We start from the raw sequence: 26,454 nt of genomic DNA on the forward strand, positions 1-26,454 counted from the left end.
TGCTCACAGTAATGATGACGCAGAAGTAATTGCCACGTCACTTACGTTAAGCTCTGATGCCAGTGGCAAGTCTCACCCAGTGATTACAAACATCAAGCAGAAGCAGCTCCTAGAGTGAAACCATCTAGATCTTTCACCTCTGGACATGACTGAGACTAGAACAACAGAGGGAAATGCATTTACGAAATATAACAGTAGCACAAGCCAGGTCCCAGAAGGACACAAATGCTGGTCCCTTACTCTACAAAGGGGTGAATGTGAAGTCTGTGATTGCTTCAGCCTATCCCTAAGTTAGAAAAGCCAGATCTTGGGGGTCAATCTCCGGCTGGTGTGGTGCACACGCTGTCGCTGTTTCACCATCAGCAGGACGCTTTTGAAATCCATCTTCCAAGGAAAGTACTTCCACTGCTGCAAACACTTCAGACATCTGGACTGAAACACGGCAGACTCCCAGACTTGGTGGAGAAAACCAAAAGCCATGCAGCAGCTTTGGATGCCTCAGCAACACCTCTCAGCAGGTACTGAAGGTATAATTTTGTCAGTACTGTAAGGCCAGCTCCCCCACGCAAGGTTCCAGTGCTACTGACTATACAGTGTGCACATGAACCAGTGGAAAACTTAAGTCAGGTACCGATCTTTGATGCAACCTTTACACTGAAGGACAGGTCAGCCTTGTCATTTATGTGGCCGGAAAAAGGGATTTCTTTGAGAGACACTAACAATGCAGACAGTAAGCATGCAGGTGATCTGGGGGCAGGCTAAGAGAAGATGGGTGTTCAGATCCCTGACTACAGCTAAAACCTCAGCTATGACTGGTGAGTTAAAACACCAGTAGATACTTCCCCCTTGTGGTAAAATTTTATTCATGAAAGACAATATTTTATTTTCTAGACGAGAGAAGGACTTCATTGGTCTAACAAGCCTACAAACACAGCCTTAGATCACACAGATTAAATACATCTGTACTACTGCCAGTCAAGCAGCTTTCCACAAATATTAATTCACTTATGTGAGATTACTTGTGGTTAAAAAAACCCCAAAACCAGAAAAACACCCTATCGTTGACAGCTTTCTTTTCTCTTTGCCATGCCTTGTTTGTAACTGAAACCAGACACACTGAACTAACTTTTTGTTGCTGGGGGCAGGGAAAAGAGAGGTAAAAAGGAAAAACTCCACTAAAATTATCAGTTTACTAATAGAAATAGGAGTTAACTACACACCCTCTACTTCAGGAAAGTTTAACTGAAGTTTTTGCCAATTTTCTCCAGTTTTCACTTTCTTGTTAAAATGAACCATTTGCTCCACTTGCAGTTTCTGCACCACATACACTCACCCACTGCAGCTTCCTTTTGTCATTCCTATATCTCAAACATATTTTTCTCACCCTCCCTCTAAAGAGATTAGGGAAGTATTGTTTTAAAACTGTCTGGAACTCTAACATTTGCTCATTTCTATTAGAAAACAGGGAACAAATATAGTTGGAGGTAAAAAAGCAAAAATCATTGATCTCTCATAAGGAACCGTTCCAAAGGGTTAAAATCCATTTAGTTACTACATTTTTAAAAAATCCCCAACAGCAACACACTGAAATTTGTGGACAGAGAGCTCATGACAGAGTTGCATCCAAGTAGTCTCCTGAGTACAAGGAAATGGAAGGACATTTCATTGAGAGCAGACAAGATTATAGGCTGCATTTCTACAGAAGAGGATAACTACCCATAATAATCAATAAATCCTGGATTCAGCAAGGTACATAAAAGAAATATTCCAGCTGTGTCTAGCACAAACTTAAGCATTTCTGCATATCTTGCCTTCTCCAGGATATGCCTGATCCATTCGCAGAGCCCTCCACAGAGAGCATTGTAGGCAGTCTGTGACACTATTTTCATGACTTTGGATATCTTCTGCATGGGTCTCACCAATGCAGAGTGCTCCTGGCTCATACGGGGTGACAAATAGCCAAAGTATGTAACTCAACTTACTGTATGTGCTTTCTCTTATTGCAAATTCTTTTAGGCAGAACCCACAGTCACTCGGCAGACGCAGAGAGATTACTTTCTTCTGCAGTCTTGCAGATTTCCTAACCAGAAATATCTGTTATGAAGGCAAAAGGACATGGTTTTAGCTTCATCACAGATGCCTAAATAGAGACAGGTTATAGACAAAAGGCACCAGAACAACTTCATGATCTCTGATTTATATGAAATGTCTCAGAATTTTATTCGGTCGTAGAACGGCAGCAGAACATTTAGAAAAGCATCTCACCCTTGTGTAACATACATGACACCAAGTCCATTACGTCCTTCTCCAGCTTTTCAGTTTAACACAGCACATCCCAAGCCTTGAGTCAAGCTGCAGACTCTGAAGGAGACTGATGGTGGAGTGCTCACCTGTCCCACCAGCTCATTCATACAACCCTTCTGCACCAGGATGGAGGCAGCATTAAGAACATGCCATCAGCCTCATCCAAGCAAAGAGGGCCTGATTTCCATCATAGCAACTTTAATGCAGGAACTAGTGAAGGATAAAATGCAGTATTTTCCCATTTATCTATCGCCTTCTCATTATGGGGGAATACATCTGTTACATACAATCCTGGTTAGCAAGGTCCAGCTTTGGAGCTGTAACTGCAGCAGTCTAGTTCTCACCTCCAGAAGACCCCAAACTAGTCCCCCCAGCATATCAGCCCAGACAATGGGTTACACTCCAACTGGTCCAGCTGCCAAGCACTCAGGAAACCCTCCCCTGGATTATCCAAAGCACAAAGAAATGGGGGTGAAGGTGTTGGTTGGCTAGTTTGGTTTTTCTTTTTCGTTTGGGGGTTTTGTTTGTTTGCTTACAATTCACACTTGCATCAAATAAATTGAAATACTTCTTACCCCAGGAGGCTGAGCCTGTAGAATTTCCATGGCTTCACCATCGTTCAGACCAAGCTGCAGCCACACAGGGTGAGTATGGAGGAGCTTGTCCAATATGCTTAGCTTGTTGGATAGGCTGTCATATCCAGAGTCCCGGGGGCAGCTTTTTACATCATTTTTCTCAGGAGACACATTATCCATGTCCTTTACTAGCCTGTGAATTTTTTTTTTTAAATTAAATTAGACATGCTAATCTCATATAAACAATTACTCAGTTCACCAAACAGAGTTATCACAAAGCTAATGGCACCACTGGCTCCCTGGACTGGTATTTCTCCTACTGGGAATTCTTGTAATTAGTATACACAAAAGTTCTCTTATCTCCAAGATTTTTCTTTCACTTGTCGTCAATTTAACAGCTAGCTTTAAGATAAGCCTTTGCATTCTTCTATTAGCTTGTTGAAATTTGGCAATAACTTCAGATACAGGTGTATATGCACACGATTGATTGAACATTTCACCTCCTCTCTTTGATATATTCCCATTTGGAGAAACTTATCTTCAAAGGTATTTATGCAATTCAGATATTTTTATTTCCAGATAGATTGCAAAAGGTGCAACCCACAGAAGTCTTCCTCTGTCCTGCCTGCCAGAAAAATCTGTTCAATATGCTGACAACGGAGCAACACACTACCTGTTGGCAATCACTGCACTGAACACAAGCACTTTCTGTGTTTGCTTGTAAGGATTATTTTCACAATAGAAGCCCACAAAAGAGCATCCCTTCACCTTATCCCCAGACTACTGCCATCTCTGCTCTACTAGCCCTGTCATCTTTGTGGCTGCATATCCATCTTTGTTCCCCTCTGCTAACGAGCGGTGAGAGACCTCAGTCAGGAGAAAAGTAAAAGCAGAAAAAACAGGAAAAAAAAAAAAGGAGGAGGGGGAAAAAAAAAGGTTAAATGCCCCCCAAATAACCCTCCCTAAGGCACAGCTTCATTAAGAACTCATCCTAAGTGGTAGCAATTTTTTATGGTCCATGCTTTAAATTCTCTAAATATTTAAATTTTTGCCATTTTGCCGTGAAAGGTCCTTACTTCGCATTTTAGTACTATACTTCCCAAGATCAGAAGCAAGTAAGGAATTGTATATTTATGCTCGTAATTCCTTTAGCTCTGGATGGACTCCTTCATGAGCAATAAAGGCTAAGCTAAGTGTGAATGTGGCAAACTAATGTCAGGTTAAAATTTATTTGGGGCAGGGCAGCTAAAGTCACTGCTAAATCCAGTAATGAAGTACAGTTCTTGGAGACTACAGATACTTGTTATGCATTAAAATCCACATAAGCAGAATACTTGAGAGCTGCTTTTGTTATACAAAGCTTTGCCGTCATTCATGTAATACAGAACACCCAGTACGATTACACATGCATTGCTTGTTCAAATTCCTAATTTTTGAGCTAGAAGTACATCCTGTGATTTTTCCAGTGCTAAAAATCATTACAGAACAGTCACTCTGGTAACAGCTTCCTGATGAAAATATTTGAGCATAGACAAAAAGCTCCCTGCAAGCTCAAGATCTGACTCGCTAAGATGTCAGAGACAGAGGTTGTGCTCTTCCTACAAACCTTTTCTGACGGCAGAGGAGGCCCTGAGCGGCAGAGTGCAATGCAGCTGCATTTCCCACTGCAAACCGTCTTGCAGCTCTTCTGAATTTTGTGTTTTGGACAGGCAGTAAGCATCACTAACAGCATTTACCACCTTCATTACACCAGCTACTGTACCCAGAGCAAGGGGGTAGAGCTTTCACAAGCATAGGAGCACTGAATACTTAAAGACAACAAACAAAAACCCACATGCACACCCCCCACCAAACCCAAACTGAAATGCACCGACCAAACAACAAAAACCCCCAAACAACCAAACTGCTTTTTTTTGTTTAGCTTTGGTCAGCAACTTGCAGCATCTCTGGACAGGGCTAGAAAGGAAAGTAAATGGTATAGAGAACTTTCACTGAATGATCAGGTAAGAACAGGCATAGTCATTCAAACTTTTAATTACTTGGATCCATTACCACTGCCAGATCACCTGTGTACATGTCCCTTTTTGTCCTCTTTCTCTGTTTGCTTATTTATGATGTGACACCTTTTAGGTTTGCAAGGCATCTGAAATACAGATGATCTTCCCTCCCCGAGTGTCAAAATCTGTTAATAACTGCCAATATGCCTTCAAGGGGCACAAAATAGGCAGAAACCTGCGTGCAGAAGTGAAGTAGTGTTTACATCACTTATGACAGGGCTCTGAAACTGCCACAATAGGAATCCTGGGTTCCCCTTTCAACCACGGTCCCAGCAGAACCTACTGTTGTAATGTGTGAATCTCCACAAAAGTCAAATCACAAAATCACAGAAGGGCTTTCATGAGCTGTACCCTCCAGTAAACATTGCTCAGAAACTTTCCGCTCACCTTCAGAGCCATTTAGCAATGTTGCAAACCAAAGACAGCTGTGGCAACGCGGAAGTTACACACCAAGAGTGGCTGCTGCCTCAACTAGATATAACTTGGTCAAGAGATGGAAACTAAACGTGTTGCAGAGGGAATGTTTCAGAGGGAAATTTTTTTTGCCCTCAAAAGAAAGTTGGATCACATGCAAAAGAAGGTGCATAACTGCTATCAGCTACAAGGACTGGCACTGCTGGCTACCACAAAGCAACCTAAAGCTAGTAAGAGTTTGCACACGTACATAGGGTCACAATGTTTCTCTTCGGTATGGATGGCTTAATGTTGTCAAACATACCCAAACCATTACAAATCGGAAGATTAATTTGAATAGGGAGCTGTTGGGTTTTTGGAACCTCCAGGTGCTATCCCTCCCACATGCTCAGATCTGAGGAGGAAAGCAATATGTGAGCCCACACCTTACTGACCTAGATCCACATGCACATCTGTACTGCAGCTGCTTTTGCCCCCTCAAGAAATAAGCCAAAGAAAGATTAAGAGTATCTGATCATGACAAGACTTTCTGCCACTCCTGAACACTACCGGTTCAAATTACTCCAATGCACCTCAGCTAGATCAGTACTAGTATGTTCTTGCAATTCACAGGACAGTAAACTAAAAACAAACAACACTTAAAGAAAGATAATAAAACTTTTTTTTTATTATTTGAATAAGAGAGAAGGATTAGAGCTCGTGAACTCTGGCAAGATCATAGCTTGGAAAAGCCACATCTGGCAAACCACATACAACCTATGAGAAGCCATTTTCCAAGGTCCAGGACATAAACGCAGTCAAAACTCCATTGGTCTGTTTTGACAGCCTATTTGCAATGGTCCAACACTACTAAGCATCGTAACCTGGGATGTTTTTTTATTCTTAACATTATTTTAATTAATGATCTGGGCACTAAACATACAGTCAAACCCTGATGCATGGGAGTTCTTGAAATTTGTCATGTCATACAGTTAGACTGTAAACTTATTTGGGACTGGGATGTGGTGTAACTTCTCTGGAAACACTGGCATGGAAAGAACAACCTTTTGAATTCCTCGCAATCACCTGATTAATTCAGGTATATGGAATAAGAAGTTGCTGTATCCTAAACGCTAGCAAAATATGCTGTATATTATGCGACAATTCTCTCTCCCATTTTACTTTTGGGATTTTTTTAACTGCCAAGTAAAGAAAATCTGACTAGGTCACATGAAACTAAAAATCGAAACATAAATCAGCCTCCACAGATGGTCTACTTTAATGCAGTGGTACTACACTGGTTCCTCTCCAGTAGGAGAGTAGTTTCAACACAACTCACAATGAACTAAAGAAAATACATGATTCATGCAAGTTTCCTCAGATTTAAGAAAACCCATAAGCATGTGGGAAGTAAACAGAGGTAACTGCCAAGATAAAAAAATGCTGTGCTGCATCCTGGTTAGACTTACCTCACAGTAAAAAGGACAAGGAACAGGTTGAAGCCTGTAACCAGGCTGATCCTCTCCCGTACCCACAGGGCTGTAACATACACCTCAATAGCATATCTGTGAAGCAAACGCTCCTGCCCTCCTGCTCGCTAAAGCGATTTTCTTTTGGTCTCTCAGATCATATCTATGCCTCCTGCTCTAACCTTGGAAAACCTAAGCTTCTAATATTTCTCCCATTCTTTTGTGGTACTTAGGACAATGAGCAGATCTGCTCTCTGAAACTACTGCCAACATCCCCAACCTCCTGCACTGACAAAAGCTGGCCTAAGGAACGGACTTCTCCTTCTTTGGGATTATGGACACAGTGGAAATGCATCCAGCTTGCATGCACATCCTATCAGGATGACCACCGCTGTTCCATGGGTTTGCTGTGTTGAATTAAACTAAGCCAGCTGCTGTAGGGTTTACACCCCCCCACACCACCCCCTCTGTGGAAGACCTTACCCACCCTTCTGTGAGCATGAGAGGAACTGTAGGAAGGACATAGATGACCATCAGTATTTGAGGTATTCAATCTGCTCCCACACTGTGGAGAATGCTGGTTATCAGCTCAAATGAAAGCACAACCCCAGGTTTAGCCTGTCATCCCAGATGCACTCACTAGTCAGGAGGAGGGTCATAGCAAGAGACCAGGTTCAATATTTGACTATGTCCACACTTCCTCACTCCGTTTTTTGCCTGGATTGCCCTCTGGTTTTAGGCCAGCATCACGTTACCCATGGGGAGGGAGAGGGAGAAGAAGAGTTCTCCTCTCTGCCCACGACAGTCGGATGCTCAGCATCTCCCCAGCAACATAACCTACGAAGCCTTGCTGCCAACTATTTGGCATGGTGCAAAGGTTGGCAAAACACAGCTCTGTGTCCTGATTAATTGTTCTCCCACCCCACCGTTACTCAGCAGCAAGGAACATTCCTGTTGTTTCTTTCCCAGTCACAAGGTCAAAGAGAACATCAACAGGTAGGTGAACTGATCTTTCTAAAATTGCAGATGAGTGTGAACCTTGCTCCCGTCCCACCAAAGGCTCTCCACACTTAACCCACTTTGACTCCCCACTGCAGAAGTGCCTGGATTTCTGTAAATCCTGCAGTCTAGCAGGCCTTAACTGCACCAGCCTAGCCTATACAGTCACATCAAGCATTAGCTGGGAGAGGGCACAGAGCCTCTGCTAAGCATTATCTCCACTCCTCTGCAGCTGGGCTGTCACTTTCTTCTCCATCCCATTACAGCTGAAGGGACATGACAAAGCTGCTGGGGAAAAGGTTGTTGGATACTTGCCCATCAACAATAACAGAAGCAATTCACCATGCAAGACACAGAAGGCAACTCTGCTTAAGTTAATAACTGCTGTGGAAAGACGCAGAAGACACAGGCATGAGGGCTGTCCAGTGCAAAACATGAGGGAGGGGGCAAAGTTCTGTCCTTGTTTCTGTCATGGTAACAGAGCAGGAAGGGAATAAGCTGTGGCAGCTGCCACCACCAGCAAAGCATGCCCAAATCATTTCACAGGAACCAAATGCTCTAGGAAGACCGGGGCTTTACAGCCTTCCCTACAGAGGGACAACAAGAAGCTTTTTCCCCGACCCGCCATTCACAAAGACAACAGACACGCACGGGTCCTAGGGCCCTCCAGGGCCTCCTGAAAGACCACCTGGATGCCACCAGCCACGTCATGTGTGCTCCCCCATCCTGCACGGACCTGGGCTACCATTGCAGGCAGAAGCTCTCTAGTTACCCTTTCGAAGGTCATCAGTACAGCACAGGTCAGAAATTCATCCCATCTATGCCCTTTTCTGACAGCTCCACACATTTGCATTACTGAGATATGCATCTTCATTGGGAAAAAGTCCAGGTGTCAAATACCGCGGAGTATTGAAATGAATGATGTAAGCATCTCACTCAAAACAGATTTTTATAAGCCTCTTTTTTGCCTGGCTTTTACACACTTACAAGACAAAGTTGTATGCTAGGTTACTTGAATTATTCTCAATATTACTTGGGCCATAGATGTAAAAAGAAGAGACAATTCCAAAATATAACTGGGGAGAGGAGTATAAATTTGAAAGCCACCACATTAACCGCAAAAAAAACCCAAACCCAAACCAAGAAACACAAAACCAACAAGATCAAACAAAACCCACACACCACACCACTAACGTTGCAGACACACAGTTTCATGTACTTATTTGTCTGAATGCAGCTGAGAGCTCTTGCAACCACTGTCTTTCTACAACTGTTCTGGGTGCATGCAGATACATGCTAAGGTGGAAAATGAGCAAGGAAGACAGACATTCCTTTTAGCTCAATCTTCTCTACATGCAAATCCAAACGCCACATTAAGACACCAACTTCTGAACAGCAAAACACACAATAATAAGAGCAACCTACGTTAATTACAAAGTTTAAGTTAACTACAAAGAAAAAGTTATGATAGTAAACACATCCCTGTGGGGAGTCTTGTTTAAATAAGAACTCTGGAAAACCTTATTTGAAATTACTGTAATCTTGCTCTGTAGTTCTATATACACGAAATATATCAGCACACAGCTAATTGTATAGTTTATACCAACTTTGATATAATTTCTTCCTTTCACAGAAGCACACAGTTCAGAATTATGTAGTCATACAAAAACTGACCTTATTTATTCAGATTTTGTATTTGTCATCCTAAAAGTGACAGAAGAGAATTATTTCTTTTTTATTAGATAGGTATTATTTCAGTATGAAATTGAAGTCGGTTAAGTAGTGATGGAAATGGCATTATTCACCTTTTAACATTAGTTTTGCTTACACATTTTAATAAAAATATATTTTGCACTCAATTAACAAATTCAGTTTAAAAAAAATCAGTTAAAAAAATCCCCTGTATCTGTAAAATGGGGAGACTTAATTGACTGTTTCCAGCCAAGTGTATCTACTAAGATTTTAGACCTAGCAAATCTTAGTCTTTCATGCATATGATGTATTCAAAGATACAAGAGGCCTTTTCTTGACTGAAAATTAGCTAATGATCATTGTAATTAATTAGCTGTATCCATTGAAATGGAAAGATTATCCTTCCTGCCTCTGTAAAAGAAATGTGCTTCCAAAAGCTTTAAAATGTGAATAATGTGCAACTAGGGGCATAGCCACGTTCTTTAATTAGTTCAGCTGTCTTATGTTCTTTACCACTTGTGCTGCTCAGTGTTTTATTTATATAATTTCTATATACATTTTAGTAACTTTTAGCACATTTGAGAAGTATTTATAGAAAGAAAAATAAGCTAAACCCCATGGATTTAATTCTAAATAACAAACTATTATCCACTTCATTAACTCACTGCCTTGAAGAACAAAGCCCACCAGCTCCAGAGCTGGCCCAGACTATGCAGTCAGATAAAACAGAACACCTGCATCAGCTGCTTTCCTCTTGCAACAAATATTTCAAGAGTAAGTACAAAAATGTGTTCCCTTGTTAACAATGATTAAAATATTGCCATCTGGAAGATATTCAATTTAACAGACATTATCAATCAAGCACAACAGCCACAGCAAAGCCGAAATGCTGGGGTCCCACTATGCCCATTTAAAGGTACAAATTCAACGTTACCGATTTCCACAGTTCACAACTCCTTAGCATAATACCTATTTTGAAAAGCCAGAACTTTCATCTGCACTGTAATAAGCATCTCAGAACATTTTATGGTTAAGGGAATGCCCCTATCTACCTAATTTTTTTTTAACGTGCAAGAACTGACATAAGTCATCTTAAACCCATCACCCACAGAAGTATCAGCTCATAACAGTCAATCCTTTACTTCTTAACCTGAGAACATAAATAAATCATGTTATTGTATGTCAAATCTTCACAGAATCACTGGAAGCAATGGACATTTTTAGTCTTTACAGTGTGAAAGCAAAGCTCGTTGCCATAGACAATAGGAATAACATTAGCAGTTTCCTGCTTTAGACATTCATCAGTATCCAAGCTTTGTAACAAGGAAGTAGAACTTCAGTTGCTTTTAGAAGATATTATGGCAAATACACAGAACAACTGAATATCGTGGCACCCCTTTTGCACAAAGGCAAACTCCTTGAATCAAAAGCAAGATTACCTACACCCCCTATGTTGCTAGGACATAAGCCACCCAAGAAGAGAGCAAAATGGAAACATTCCTGTCACGCTACACCTCCAGGAAGTAAGAAAATAAAGATTTTAATCACCTTCGCAAATCAGCAGATTCATCTTCCACTGTGAGATCTGTCTGTACCATCTCCTGTTTCAGTTCTCCGATTTCTGAGGCAATTGTGTCAATGAGCTAGAAAGGGACAAAAATATGATGACGTCAAGTGAGTGGAAGAGGCGTGGAAAAGAAGCCCAGGCAAGTTTAGTCACCAGAGATTACTTTTTTTTTGTTTTGTTCAATCACATCCTATTTGGACTTCCCTTTGCAAAGGAAAAAGTAAGGGTTGGGGCCTTTTATAATCATTCTTGGAGGAAGAATAATTCCTTATTTGTGCCAGTACAAAACCTTCCAGGTTGACTAGGTTTTTTATTTAAATATATTAAATCTGCAGCCTCAACGTATTTTACAACAGCTTAAAAGAACTAAATGATTTGATCATTCATAGCATTTACTTTCTCAAATAAAAAGAAAAAATATAATTCAAAGAATTCCATCTGCAAGAGTTATTTCATCAGGGACACTAAGCCATCATTATGATATTGTGGTGGATAAAAAGTAACAAAGCAAGAGGGAAATGGACGGCTGCTTTTCACATTAGGTCTTGGACTGCCCTCAAACAGAAAAGTCAATTAAGAGAACTGCCTTGCACTTTAGCTTCGGTGGAACACAATTCTAATTTTGGACACGAAGGCAAGGACTCTTTTTAAAGTGGGCGAGACTAGCAGTAGAGCTGTACACTGAGAAATACAGCATTTGCTAGCCAGATGTCTGGGAAGCTTTTTGTTGAGCAGAAACCAACTATGAAGTTTGCAAGGAACGCTGTCCTAGACATTCACTGCAGCAACTGCATTGCATTTGCTTGACACACTGCCCCATGACAGTATGTAAAACCAGGTGGTGTTCCCCCTCTCCTGCCGGTAGTGAAACCTAATGAAAAGGTTTGCAGTGATGCCATCTCCTCTATCACTACCCCCGCACCTCAGAGAGGATAAACAAAAGCCCTGTCAGACAAAGTAAAAACAGCTTTCCAGTGCAAGTTAGAACTGTCTTCGTAGTTGCCCACAACACATGACCCTGCATCCCACCAGCATTAGGTAGCTCAGTACAGCAACAGTTTCAACACATTACAGGCAAGGTTTTCCCATACTGTTTTATTGGAAGTTTTCTTCTACCTCAGAAATTCACATCCTCCTTTGCTGTGCAGCATTATTCTAACCAATTAAAAAAAAAGTGAATTACCATACACTGCATCCATACCACCCATTCTTTCTGTCAAGGTCAGAGCTCCCAGCCATACTGTCCCATCAGCATTACAGTTTACAAGGATTTTCCACCTGCTGACTCTCAAAAATCCACCGAGTCACTGGGGCAAGATGTGAGCAATGCCTTCCTGACCATGAGAAGGAGCAGGAGGAGGAACCTGCATTGTCCTGACAGAGCAGCCTTGTACCTTACTGCAGCACTCAGCGCATTATGAAACAGCATCTCCAAAAAAGAGCCACCAAGTGCCTTGCTAGGCACAGGTAAATTCATTCCTCTTTTTGCATTAATCCAGCCCCCACATCGGCTTTAGACAGTGAAAAATACACGTGCCACTGCCATCTCATGAGCCTCACTAGAAAGCCATCACATCGCCACATGTCTGATGGTGCTTATGGGCAGCAGCATCACCTTAGGGGGAAGCTTTGACCTGGGTGCTCAGAGAGCAGTACCAGGCTCTAGCCAGTACACGTCTTACTGTATCTTGTAGATCACACTGCTTTATTTTTCCTCTTTTAAAGCCTCTGCCATCTTAGCACCACCATCCTTAACACATTTATTCTTGTAATCCTCTGAAATGCAATACAGCCGCTGCTCTCACTGACCTGACAGGGGGAATTTCATGCTATGGTGTGCTGCTCCCACACATTGAGGTTCTACTTCTTCCCTCGGGTCTTCATCTAGCCCTGTTAGCTGTTTCAGCTTGCTAAAAAGTTGGTAGACTTTTTCACTTTGTCTTTTGGTTAGTTTTCTGTTGGCTTAATGAGCCTGAAACTAATCTCTGAGGGGATCTGATAAACTCCAGAGCAGACACCAGGAAACAGAGGACAGCACCAGGCTGGGAGTAGCCTGTCCCATTCAGCAAGTCACTAGATCCCATCAGCCCCAACGTGAAATCATGCCCTGCTGCTCAGCCACCCCAGCAAATAGCCCAGAGTTTCAGGCTGTTTGTGCTGACCTTGGTACAGAGAACCTATGCCCCAGTTTAGTCACCCCAAACTAGCCAATAACTGGATCAGCCAACCCAGAACTCTGCAACCTGACCAGGACACTTCTGGAATTCAGACCACTCAGGTCTTCCAGCCATCTACTCAGTAGCAGGAAATATGCTTTTGGGCTGACACTTACTGTATTCAGAGTGGGCACGTGCAGGTTATGGTCTAAGAAACAGCTCCCAGGATATTTAATTAAATGTTTTTCTTTTTAAAATAACACTTGAAATGACAAGCCATGCCAAGATTTCAAGTCAACCATTAAAAGAATTAAATTTAAATACCTTTTTTAATCAGGTGGATTGCTGTTCAGGTTTAAAAAAAAAGCAATTGATCTATAGAAACTCTTTGGCTAAAACCCAAACTACATCTGATGTGCTTAGCCATTTTTTTTTAACAGCAATCCTGTACAATAATCCTTCTGTACCTGTAGAGAGATCCACTAATTCAGTTCAATAGTCAGTTGATTCAAAACAGACAAGTTGACAAGCGTAAAGGGATAGAAAAATTAGATTTCTCCTCAAAGCAGTGACTAAGCAGTAGAAGTGGAAGGATCAGTTCTACTAAGCCTAAATCTCTGTTGAGCAATCCATTACAGTCTCTAGCTACAGTAATCACTCTTAAAGTATTCAATTAGTTGCAAACATTAATGTGCCTTCGAGTTAGTTCTAAATAAGTAATGACATTCCAAAATACTGACACAATGGATTTCTTATTTGTATCAAGATGTATGAAGCAGAAGTCAAAAAACCCTAATAAATGTGTATCTAGAAAGAAATACGCAATTTGTAATTTTTAAAATAAGGAGTGTGACAAGTATATGAAAAAACAGAGCATACCTTTGGTGAACAAAATCTGTTCCAGGTTTAATTATACCCTATCAATTACTTTAATTAGGATTTCCTCTTCCTGAATTAAAATCACATTTCATAACTGATGGTGCTTCACAGTGGAACACAGAGCCAAGGGGCTTTTTTTATTAAAGAGAAGTTCCAATGTCAAAACAGAAGCAAAAAACCACTCAGTTTTAAGCACCTGCTAAATTTTCCCAGTCTTCATTCATTATTAGGTTTGCTGAGTGCAGTGAGATAGTCAAACACAACCATGCAAGTTATTGCATATATACACACTGCTGATGCAAGTCTTGCTATGCCTTTACAGCTTTTGTAGCCTTATCTCTTTTGGTTCTGCTGAAGCTTTTCATTTCAGTTCCTTAAAACAGCTCATGATTGCTCAGCACAGTCTTCTGTTCACTTTTTTTTTTTTTACTCTCTTATCCCTCACATCTTTACCCGCATCTCAGCATACATTTCACCACTTCCTTACCCTATATTTCCTGTCCTCCATTCAGGAGCAACATGTTTCAACTTAGCCCCTTTTTCAAGTACATAAACATAGGACTTGCAATTTTTAATTGATTTTAGTGCCAGGAAATTGAACTTTTAGATTAAGAAGTAGGCAGACTTAAATGAAGGCAATATCTTTCTCTTCCCAGCTGCACTGGGCACTATATTTCCACCTTCCACATTAGCCTCCAAACAGTAGATTTCTCAGACAAAATCCTCCTAGTTGCTCTGGCAGCTGAGTAAAATGGAATTAATTCTCTGTCTACTGTGAAGTTTTTAGTAATTTTCAGATCTCCTAACCTCCCAAGTGCTACAGTAAGGTAGCATGCAGCGCTTCCTTGCCAAAACAAGTCTCTGCCACTGTTAAAACCTTTCCAAAGTTGCACCTGAACACAACTGTGGGTTGAATTATTGTTTGAACCAACCAGATTACAGCCTTTTCTCTTCTCCCACCAGACAGGCACAAAAGCTCTAACACTGTCTGTGGAGTCATGAACGGAGCCGCATCAGGAACAGAACTGCCTTATGTGCTTCATCCTGCAGTAAGGGCTAAAAAAATTAGCTTTCTTAACAGATGAAACAAGGCTCAGTTTTTAGTTTTAAATCATGGCATTCCCCGAAGATGCTTCCTATTCACTGTGAGAGTGTCAAGTTTTTCAAGCACCAAGTAGTCACGAATATGAACAATTTAGCCAGCTATAAATATATATTAGGGCTTCCTGGATGGCGTGGAGCCACCTCAGAAGGAAGGCACCACTGGTCAGCTACCAGCACATGAGTCACTGCCTGGAGTCTCATTATAGATAGCAAATGATTCACAATTATCTGAAACTATATTTGACCATTTAAAATACGAACTCATGATGGAAATCACTACCCGAAGCTCAATACATTATTAAACACTAATCAAGTAATTCATCTGTTAATGAAACAGACCTACTGTAGGTAGGAGCTCTAATGTGTGCAATATTGAGTAAGAATAAGGTCAGCAGAGCAGCCTTTTCGTTGAATTAGCAATATAACTCTACTCCAATGCTAAATGCACTCGTCACCCTGTCTGATCCCCTGTTGCAGGGCCTAACTGGAGATGGGGGGCGAGGGGGAGGGGGTGGGGAGAATCACAAAGGGCCCAAGAAGAACATGAAACCAGAGGAATCAACTCCACCCCCAGCTCCTTCCATTGCACAGAGCATGGCAAAACCTAAGGCCAGTCACACAACCATCTTGAAGACAGTCAATCTCAGAATAATCAAGCTGGAATTGACCATCTATTCTTTTTCAAGGGATTACCATCAAAGCACTGAAAGGGATTATGGTCAGCTCTGTCTGGCAACAGATGTGTCTCAGCAGCCTTCCTTCAAATGTCAGTCCTTCGCTTAAGAGGGGAGACAGACTGCTTGGCAATCCCCTGGCTTCTTCAAAGTAGTCAATCATCCGTACAGAGAAGCTGATCAGGAGTAGGAGGAGGGTGATTCTGTAGGCTGGGCACGAGAAGCCAGCCTGATGCTGACTGCACACTCCACCGCAGCAGCTGCAGCTAGTGGATTTGTGCGTTAACAACTCGTAGAAGCTGTGAAGATGGCAAGGAAGATTTTGGCAGCTAGGCGCAGCAGGTATTGTGAAAAGCAGCATGGGAAGCACATGCTTCTGCTGCAAAGACAGAAAGGGGAAATGGTAAGCAAAGCAGAGCAACCCTCTGTTACATTAGCAGCTGCTTTTGACTCGTAAGATGCCAGCATCACAGCCCAGAACTCTTTCCCTACAAAATTTCCTATGCTGGTAACTGTATGAAAGCTAAGCTGCTAGACCCACTGACAGGATGAGTCTGTTCTGTGTAAGTATCTCCTCTTCATAGGCAACATCACCTTAGTCTTTGCACACACAAGACCAATTGTAGCCATAAAGAACCATCACAGTAGCAAGTGTGCCCTGTTCTCTGACACACAGAGATTAAGTGGCTCACAGGCCAACAGTTTACACAAGAGTTTTTCACCATCTTTCCCTGAAAAGTATGCAACGTGAACTCTCCACAGAAGCACCCATAGGCTTTCAGCCACACCCCAACACCTGCCTTGCTGTGTTGTTATCTGGCTGTTAACTGACTTAACTGTGTTAACTGGCTTTGACCAGAGTTGAAAGAAAAAAGTCTCATTAAACAGCTCCCTCCCAGAAAACAAAATCTCTAGGCACTACGGCAAAGAATTCTAACCCAACTTGTACTAACAGCATGCTCAAAAATTCAAGGTGACACTCCACACTTCATGCTATCATTTCATATATCAGCCTGACCCTGGAAGATGGAACGGACCTACAATGCAAAAGAATTTAACTATTGTATAACCTTCCTACACTGCAGTTCCTTGGTTAGTTCCTGTGTTGACTTATATCTAAAAGCTAACCATGGCAGCATGTTTTCTGATGCTTTCCAATATCCAATTTATCTTTGGAAGTTATTTGAAGTTATTTTTATACGGCTGCCACATTCAGCCTCCTTAACACAATTGCCTTTTACATCTGTGTCTGGGAAAGGTACTTGCTTATGTAAGATTAAAGTCCTTAAAAATAAGTATTTTTAAATGGATTTTAACTCAAACACTTTAAATCAGAATAATATAAGGCAAGCAATGCAGAACAGTTTCATCTTGGAGATGATGTAATCTTAACACTTTCTAATTTTTATGTCTGCCTTGAAGAGAACTTGTCAGAAACTGTCTTTTCTGAGAGGAATTTTTCTGTGTTTAGCAACTTTATTTTTCCTTTCCTAAAGGGAAAGGAAACAAAATGGCATGTTTCAAGCAGTCTTACACTTATGTTCTCTTCTGCAGGCCAAATTTCTAGGGTATACTACATACCCTCCATGACGCAGGGAAGTCTTTCCTTAGACTCTGAAAAGTCAGCACATCCTGTACAAGGAAGCTATGTTAAGTGCTGAGCATCAAACCCAAACCTGACCTACAAAGTCTCCCAGAATTCTGCAATCAAACTGTGACTCATCAGCTACCAGCAGGTACTGCACCTGAACCAAAACATTTATCTTTAGGAATAAAGACCTTATTTATTAAAAATAAACTGCCAATATTTTCTGAAAATGGCAACTAGCCCTCCCTAATTTTTTCATGTAAAAAAGTTACTCTTCTCCTGATTTAGACAAAGAGAAAGGAGAGGGGACGCCAAACAAAAAGGTTCTAGAGTTGCATTATTTGGGCATTCTTGCAATTAACTGACACATACAATAGTACTTGGCAAATTATTTTCTAGCAAACAACATAAGGTGTACTCATGATTTTATTACGTCATTTCTGACATATTTAGGATCAATGAAGCTTCTGGTCATTACACAGTGCATGTGATACTTGAGTGATTAGCATTATACAGGATGAGCTGTTAATAATATGTTTCTACAAAATGCAGTAAGGATCCTGGGTGTGTACCATTATTAGATCCAACACTGAGAAAACAAGCAGCAGCAGAAGGCTGCTGCCTTCTTAATGGAAGGCTCAGAATATTTGAATTCTTCAAACATTTCCCTGTTCACAAAGACTGCGATTCCTATTTTGCTGAAAATAATGGGAAAAGTAACCCACTGTTTTCAACAGAATTGAAATCAAGACCATAAGAGGCTGTTTCCAAAAGGAAATACAACTGAAGTAGATGGATGTATTTGTCGCAGGCCCCGTTAGTGTAAAACAAGATGAACATGAAAACAATATACATAAACCCCAAGACTTAAAAAGTAATCTGAAGAAATCTGTCACAGATTATTTAGGACTATGAAATTTATATTACCCTGCTATGCTACAGAAAGAAGAGGTTTACATGAAAAGAAGCGTATTTGAAAGTATGACATCTTCTCAGGTGGTGAATTATTTAACAGTAAAAAAATCCAAATCAAAAGGAGACCTTATATAATGTGATAAATAGCCATTTCTGTGTCTACTGTTTTTCCTTTGGAGTTTATTTCTGATAAAGTACTGTTAAAGGAAACTACAACACAACCACTGTAAACCCAAATAATAATTATGACCCTGCCATGGTTTAACCCCAGCCAGCAACTGAGCACCACACAGCCGCTTGCTCACTCCCCTCCTCCTCCCCAGTGGATTGGGGGGGGAACAGAATCAGAAGAGTAAAAGTGAGAAAACTTGTGGGTTGAGACAAAGACAGTTTAAGAATTGAAATAAAATACAGTAAAATAGTAGTAGTAATAAACAGTAATAATAACAAGGCAAGAGTATACAAAGCAAGTGACACACGATGCAATTGCTCACCACCTGCCAACCAATGCTCGGTCAGTCCCTAGGCGGTGGCCCCAGCCAGCTTTCCCCTAGTTTACATATTGAGCATGACATCATATGGTCTGGAATATCCCTTTGGCCAGTTGGGGTCAGCTGCCCCTGCTGTGCCCCCTCCCGCCTTCTTGCGCATCTCCAGCCTTCTCAGTCAGTAGAGCATGAGAAGCTGAAAAGTCCTTGATTTAGTGTAAGCACCGCTTAGCAACAAAACATCAGTGTGTTATCCACATTATTCTCATGCTAAACCCAAAACACAGCACTATACCAGCTACTAGGAAGAAAAATAACTCCGTCCCAGCCAAAACCAGGACAGACTCGGACAACATGAATTCATAGCAGCGCAGTACAGTATTCCCTAACCAAACTTACCCTAAACAGTACATTGCCACAAACACCCATGTACTGTAACTGTTTAAATTTCTAAAATACATGAAGGAAATGATGTAATGCAAACATCTTAAATCACAACATTTCCTTTCATAATGTATCACACTATGCTTATTGTCAACTGATTCTTTGTTCAACAAGCCTGATCTCAGCTTTTAGAAGCTGGCAGGGTTGACAATGTAATTCCTACATACAGACCACAAACATAACTCAGAGCTCCCAGCACTCTCTCACCAGAGAACATATATTCCATTTTCATGTTTGCTATCTTTCAGGATGTCATCTAAGCAGCAAAAATCAGAGCAAGTGTGTTCACTAGAAGCAACATGCTCCCAAGGAGCTACAGTCACCTTTCTGAAGCTGCTCTGCCTACGCGCTCATCACTGCTGTGCATCAGGGAAAGCACATGCCCAGGACCAGACACAGACTGGTGCCTCTCTCAGAAGCCCAGCATAGCTCCGTGTCGTCTTACTCATTCAACTCACGAAGAGTTTCCCAGTCCCAAGAGGAAGACAGGTAGCTTTGACTTGATGTCTGTTTCAGGACATTTTTAGAAAATCATTCAACCATCACTGCATAGCAACCAAATTTCTGTGATTTTTTGTGTTGGAATGTAAATAAGCTCGTAGAGAAAATTAATGAAACTGCCATCTTTGAGAGCACAACGAAAGAGTTGGCCAAGCTGATCACTGCAGCATGTTTCCAAGCCCTCAGACTTACAACAGCTAAAGAGGAAAATGGAAGATCAGTGCTTCTAATCTGGCAACGGAACACAGGCTGAAGACAGCAAGGATCAGCATCAGACTGGACAAATGAGCCTCAGCACTTACCACCACCACCACCCTTCCTGCTAGCATCTCGTTTTTCATTCTTTCTGGAGACCTGCATCCTCTTTGGCATCACATCTTTTCCTTCCTGTTTTGATAAGCAGACCATAGCAACCCTCAAAGAGCACGCTGTGTGATGAGGTGGCAAAGCGCCAGAGACGAGCCAAACTGGGAATGCTATTACTGGACTTGTCCAAAGGTCTGAATACAATTAAATATTTTGATACATGGCTGCAGTTTCTGGTTATTTTGTATAGCGAGCTATGAATTCCCAAGACAACATTATTCAGTGCCTTATTCATCAGTAAGCTATGAAGTTTTACCTGATGTTTGATTTTGGGACAGAAAAGCTTTAATGGCGTAAAACCTCTGATGCCAGTTCAATTAATGTTGGAACATTTCAATGAGAAGGATGATGGTTCAGTAAAAAGGATGTCTGCCAGAGACATATACTCAGTTCCTTGCTTTACCACAGACTAACTCTGTAACCACTGGCAAGCTATTCATTCCCAGAATTACCCTAGCCTAACTCACTCTTTGCTTCATTTTTACCACTTGCTGGCTCTGAACCTTAATCAATTGGAAAGTATAAAGACTCCAGAGAATTTAGCCTATAAAATTCCAGACCTTCGCTCTTTGTAAAGTGGGGACAATACTGTTTTCCTGGTGTACTAATAGTCAAAAGAATGAACGTGAAAATCCTAAGAGATGGTTAGAAGCTACAGCAATAGGAACTATTTAAGAACCAGAAAGTAAAGTTGGAACTTTCCACTGGTATTTGGCAATGAATTTCTTGTAGATGTTGCCGAGAATGGTAAGATACCCTTTTTAAGCACCCTGAGAAACTGCACGCCAGCATGCTAAAGGTTTCTTGGCCAACCGTAAAGTAACAAGCATAACATGACAGCCATGTGCAGAAGCAGACTACACAGTCTGAGCATCTGAGAGAGCATTCTGAAGTACAGGTCAGCACGAGTAAAAGGCTGTATCTTAATTACTAGGTCTCCTAAGTAGACAAGGCAAATTAAAACAACAAACTGAAAAAAGTCTGATGTCTCAAGCGTTTTCTTTGCTCATTTGTCCAGCTGTAGCAAACGTAACTTGCCATGATTTTACAGATGTGGGGGAGGGAAAGAAGGTAATTTCACTGTACACACAAGTGCAACACACAGACACTGGGTACACTACACAGAGGCTGGATGCACTGACTGCCTGCAGTTTCCATTTCAATGCTGTAGGTTCAGAACAGTGGTCCAACAGTGCAGCTTCCCAGGGTTGGTGAGACATCTGCAAAGGCAGCTTTGAGGCATCTTTTATTTCCACTGTTCATCAGGCCATTCTCCTGCCAGGCTGTCCTTAAGAAAATTTAGGACACCTTTAGCTTCTTAATTGAAAATACTTCTTAACGCCTGGTCCAGTGTCTTGAAATTGCTCAGGCATACCACGTTCCTAATCATTTTGAGTGACTACAACCATGACATCCCAAACAGGAGGTGCACATAATACCTATTCCAGCATCTATTTTCCACACAAGAATTACTTACACAAGGAGATACAAAGGACTGCAGAAAATGACACGGGCACTTGCTTACAGTCCCACTGACATCATGGTTCCTTCAGCACATGCATAAGTGATAATCTAGAAATATTCCTCATAAGTGAGACAGTTTCTTGATTTGAAGATATGACCATTCTCCTTAGATGGCTGTGGACTGCCATCAAACAAGGTTGATGTTTGTGCTTATGAGGTACAAGATGTAACAAAAGTGTGTTGCAAAACTGATAAGCCATTCCTGTCCCCAGCAGACCCTGTTTATTGCTGACCACATGAAACTCTGGGCCAGCCAAAGAGGAAAAAATGCTGTCACTGTAGCACTGATCATTTGTTTCCTAGAAAGTGGCCTGGTAAGATTGCCTTAAGATAAAGATAACATGCAACACATGAAACAAACACTTCAACATGTACGCGTGTTACTACAACAGTATTATGAAGCTGCTAACACAGAAACTGTTTCTGCACACTGCACCAGCGTTCATTATAGCTCTCTGTGTGCTAAAGGCACCAACTACCATTTGCTCGGTTCTCCTTTGTCTGCAGCCTGTCATGAGTGTATTTATCATCTGCTACGAAACCCACCCCCCCAAGCATTAGGGTCAGATTCAGGCAGCAAAAGAATGGCATTTCTGTCCCAGAGGAACAGAGGGAATGGAAACAGCAACACCTGAAACGTGGGGCACAGGACCCACGAGGAAAGTGTGGTGCACTAGGAGCAACAGAGGAGGCAGCAGCTAGGAAGAGTCAGTGAAGTGGCGCTGCTTGCCACTACTTAGAGCTTTTGGCTGGTCAATCACATTTGCTGCAGTACAAGAAAGAAAGAAAAGCAGCATGCTTTCTCTTAATATAAACCGAGCAAGTATTAGCATCTTTCACTGGAAGAAGCTACAGCAGGCAGTGAATATTCTAAGGGAAGTGGTCAAGGTAAATCAATTCAGCGCTTAGAAGCACTTGTAAATTTTGATTGCTCCCTAGAGCAAAGACTTGCCCAGCAAGACAGCCACTGCGACCCTGGCATTATATAAAGCGCAAAATTCTAGCACAGAAGAGACAAATTTGTTCTATTTAACCCTGATCCCAAGCTGGTTTATGCAACACACTACTCTTTTCCTCACATCACAAAAATACACATCTCTTCCTGGCCAGTGGTAGGACACCACAGTTTAATAGGTCAGCATTCTCTCAATAAAGTGGCACTGCCTGGACACTATTTTCCCTGCCCTGCTCTCTAGAAGTATATGGTGTTCAGAGCTGTACTCACACAGTGCACACAAAGGCTTTGTTAACTACATTTCAGATCAACTAATCCATTTTTTCTGGAAGAAAATGTTAACTACAGCTGTCTCTACAATACACTTCAGCACAGCCTCCAGACCTCCTCCATTATACATAAATAAAACACCATTAATGTGATTCAGTCATCTTTTGAAAACCATACTGATAATTCCTACTGCACCTCTGCTTTTTGTGATGCCAGCCTGAAAGATCATAGTTCTCTAAAGTCTCTCCACTGCATAAAGTTTCTCTCTGTCATATAAAAAGACCAAAACATGTTCCCACATTCCCCTAGAAAACAGTAAGCTCACCGCAGCCCTGAAAGCCCTCTGACTGATCCCCCAAAGCCTTAACAACCCTCACAGAACAAGAGGCAGAAGAGAAGACATGGTGATCAATGCTTATTTTTGCAGTGCAATTGTTCACGCCTGAGCTAAATTACGACTGCTGAGCAAATCTGGGGCCAATCATGCAAGTTAACTCTGCAGGAAATACTGGGAAAAAGTAAAATTAAGTCATCAAGTTCAATCCTTGACAGAAGTTCCCAGACACAGAAGCGATTTATAACTATGTAGAAATGAAGATGATCACAGGAGATGCACAAAACCTAATGACAGCAGGCAGCCAATCTAAAGAGCATCCTTTCTCATGCAGTTCTCAAGGTTCCATTTTCCAGCTGTAATGAGGTTAGTGGGACAAATATCAGATATTCACACCCAGGAAAAAATGCATTTCTGAAGAGTTCCAGGGAGTATTTGAAGATGCTTCCACTGAGGCCTTTACCTCCCTGCAGCTCTGAGCCCCACCTCGAGTCTGGAGTGGCCTCCACCCATGCCTGTACTCCCAGGTGTTTCCCAGGGGCATTAGGAGAGTGTATGTTGCATCCTGCCTTCCTGGCCCCTTTCGTACATCACCATGCATCAGCTCTGTTCAGTGGTGGAATGGAATTGGGAGGAGACAGAAGGGCTCTCACCCAAAACATATTTCTCACTGGAATATGCTGTATTAGGTATGCTGTAAACCACAAGACATCTCAAAACAGCCCCCAGAAGCACTAAATTGAATTATTTCTGTTTTCTCTCTACAAGCACATCCATGCCAAAAACAGAACTACTAGTTCTCGGTGCCTGTATCATCAGGAAGCTGGCCTGAGTATCTTAAGGGAGGAAGCATTAGACTCCTTTAAAGTATGTGGGTACCTGAAGACAAAGCCATCTGACTTCCTGGATTTTTGAGAGTATGGCAGTGAGCTAAGCATCAGCTTCTTGTCCATTTCAAATGAGACACACTTAGGCTTTAAAAAAAACAACTAAACAAAACCCCCAAACAAAGAAAAAACACCAAAACACAGAATGGGCTGAAATATACTTTGAGAATACAAATATAGTATTTTTGTGAGTGTTCAGATTACGCACAAACAAGGAGCCCCCATCAATTTTTCCTAAAATAGGCAAGGAAATTAAATCTACTTTCAATCCAGTAATGGAATTCATAAACCTGTACTGCAATTCTTAAGCTATAGAAATCCAGTTTATGAAAGCTCTAGTAATTTTATGCCTATGCATAATAAAGCTTACATTCTCAGCATTAGCAGCAAAGAAAGGCACAAGCTGGTTTACACCAAATATTCTATTCAGTGTACAGGAAAACAATATACACATGAAATAACTGAATGGTAATCTAACCACGAATGCCATCTGTAAAAACAGACTAAATGCTTCCTATTTTACAGAAAAGGCTTGCTACGTATCACAGACTGTACTGCACATTCTGCACATAAACCCATGTGCTTTGTGTTCTGTATGAATATCCCATTTACCTTAAAGAAACTTCCTCTTTTGTCCAGACAACGGGCTTTCATTGTCAAAGACGACATCTTCCCATGGAAGATTCCACTGTATGCCTTGAACTCCTAAAAGCAGAAACATTTTTTAATGGTTAGTCCAGTCTGTAGGAAATTCCTTTCTAAGCCACAGAAACAGTCACAAGCCTTCTGCCAAAACCCTTTCTGTCAACAACACAGTGCCATTTATTTCCTACCAGAGTCCTTACATATCCCTTTAGTCTATTATTTTTCCACAAATTGCTTCAAAAAGACAGTGTTACTTGGAGTTCCATGTTTCTCCCTTCTCTTCACAACTGATCTGAGTAGATTTTAATGTGCTCATTAAAAAAAGAATGCTAAAGCATGATTGTTGTTGTTTCATGCTGAGGTCAAGCAAACAAACAGAACAAAATGTTAGATGTCACTACAATCGCTCTCAAATATTGCCATATTAACAGGGCTGACCAGTGGGGGTGGGGGTGGGGAACTACAAGTCACCCACAAGGGAGAAAACACATTACCAGGAATGTTAAAAAAAACAAAGGCAACCCCCGCCAAAACAAATAAAACCCAACTCCACCCCCCCCACCCCCCCCAAAAAAAAAATTATCCTGCTTGAAGTTCCTAAAATGCAATTAAGTCTTCTGAGAGTCATGTCCAAGTGAGAAACTGAAGGTGAAATTAGGAAGAAACTGCATTTTCCACTATCAGGTAAACTAAATGAATGGTTTAACACCCAGAAGAATATGAAAACGCATAACTAGAGCATGTACACATAATGAGAAATATCATGGGGGTGATCTCCCGCTGATCAGTAGAGCTCCTCTGAAGTCACAACCAATTCACACCAGTAATTTGTGAACAAACTTCTGAACTAAACAGGAGCCAAGTTCCACGCCTAAAAAGTCCTTCTAGGATTTTGAACAGTGACCTTACAATTGTATTTAAATAGCCTAACTTTTCTCCTTGTGCACACATTTACTGACCACATAGTAGGTAGTTGTGTTAGAAGTTCCAGTTACCTGAGTGACAAATATTGCAGGTGCAAAACGTTACAGAGTAAGATAGAGGCACAAGTTTTGACTTGATATAAGCAGAAATTAAAATATAAATGGCAGGGAGCAGCAGTGAAAATCAAGTTTAGCGGCATGGCTGCAGATGGAGCTTGAGTAAAACAAACCAGCTGGGACAGAGAATGCAGAGTGTTAAATACCCGAATTTGACGCATACCTGCCCCCCTGCCCACACACATGTACACACATGCTTCTGCTTCCCTCTAATGCCTTAGGAGAGGGCATCAAAAAGGGTAAATAGAACCAAGGAGGAGGAAGGAGCTTAAAAGTAAAAAAAGATTAAAGGAAAAGCCATGTCAAGCACAAGTACTGGAAAAGAGTAAGGAGCAGAGGCAGGAGAAAAACATTTTCTCTTGGTTTTAACATGTAGCAGGAAGCTTTAAATTGTTCACCCTTGTTTCCAGAGGTCATACCACAAGAGCACTAGAGAAGGTTACATTTTTCCACTCGGATTCTGGTTAAGGAGCAGCCATGATGGGAAAGCTAAGGAACCAGACCGTTTTCCAGGCAGAGTTTGCAGACTTTAAAGGTTGAAAGAAAAATCTTGAATTCTGCATTCTTGTGAAAGCCAAACACTAGAGTTCGACCAAGACAAGACAAAAAACTGCACGGGGGCAGAGGG

At 41.4% G+C, this 26,454-nt stretch overlaps 1 protein-coding gene across 10 annotated transcripts in view; it reads right to left on the reverse strand.

Moving 5' to 3' along the window:
- Positions 1 to 26,454, reverse strand: part of LOC104045786 (sodium/potassium/calcium exchanger 3) — a 273,214-nt gene that overhangs the window by 25,831 nt on the left and 220,929 nt on the right. For 6 of the 10 annotated variants that reach the window (XM_064445489.1, XM_064445496.1, XM_064445494.1 and 3 more), the window contains 5 exons: positions 24,754 to 24,846; positions 15,889 to 16,248; positions 11,038 to 11,132; positions 2,880 to 3,072; positions 1,983 to 2,094 (listed from right to left, as the gene is read on the reverse strand). In XM_064445489.1, coding sequence (XP_064301559.1) covers positions 1,983 to 2,094; positions 2,880 to 3,072; positions 11,038 to 11,132; positions 15,889 to 16,248; positions 24,754 to 24,846 — 853 coding nt within the window. Of the gene's footprint in view, positions 1 to 1,982; positions 2,095 to 2,879; positions 3,073 to 11,037; positions 11,133 to 15,888; positions 16,249 to 24,753; positions 24,850 to 26,454 lie in introns of those variants that run through there. The other 4 variants (XM_064445490.1, XM_064445498.1, XM_064445497.1 and 1 more) reach the window with 2 other exon arrangements.

This window comes from Phalacrocorax carbo, chromosome 3 (assembly GCF_963921805.1).
Source record: "Phalacrocorax carbo chromosome 3, bPhaCar2.1, whole genome shotgun sequence".
Taxonomy (NCBI): domain Eukaryota; kingdom Metazoa; phylum Chordata; class Aves; order Suliformes; family Phalacrocoracidae; genus Phalacrocorax; species Phalacrocorax carbo.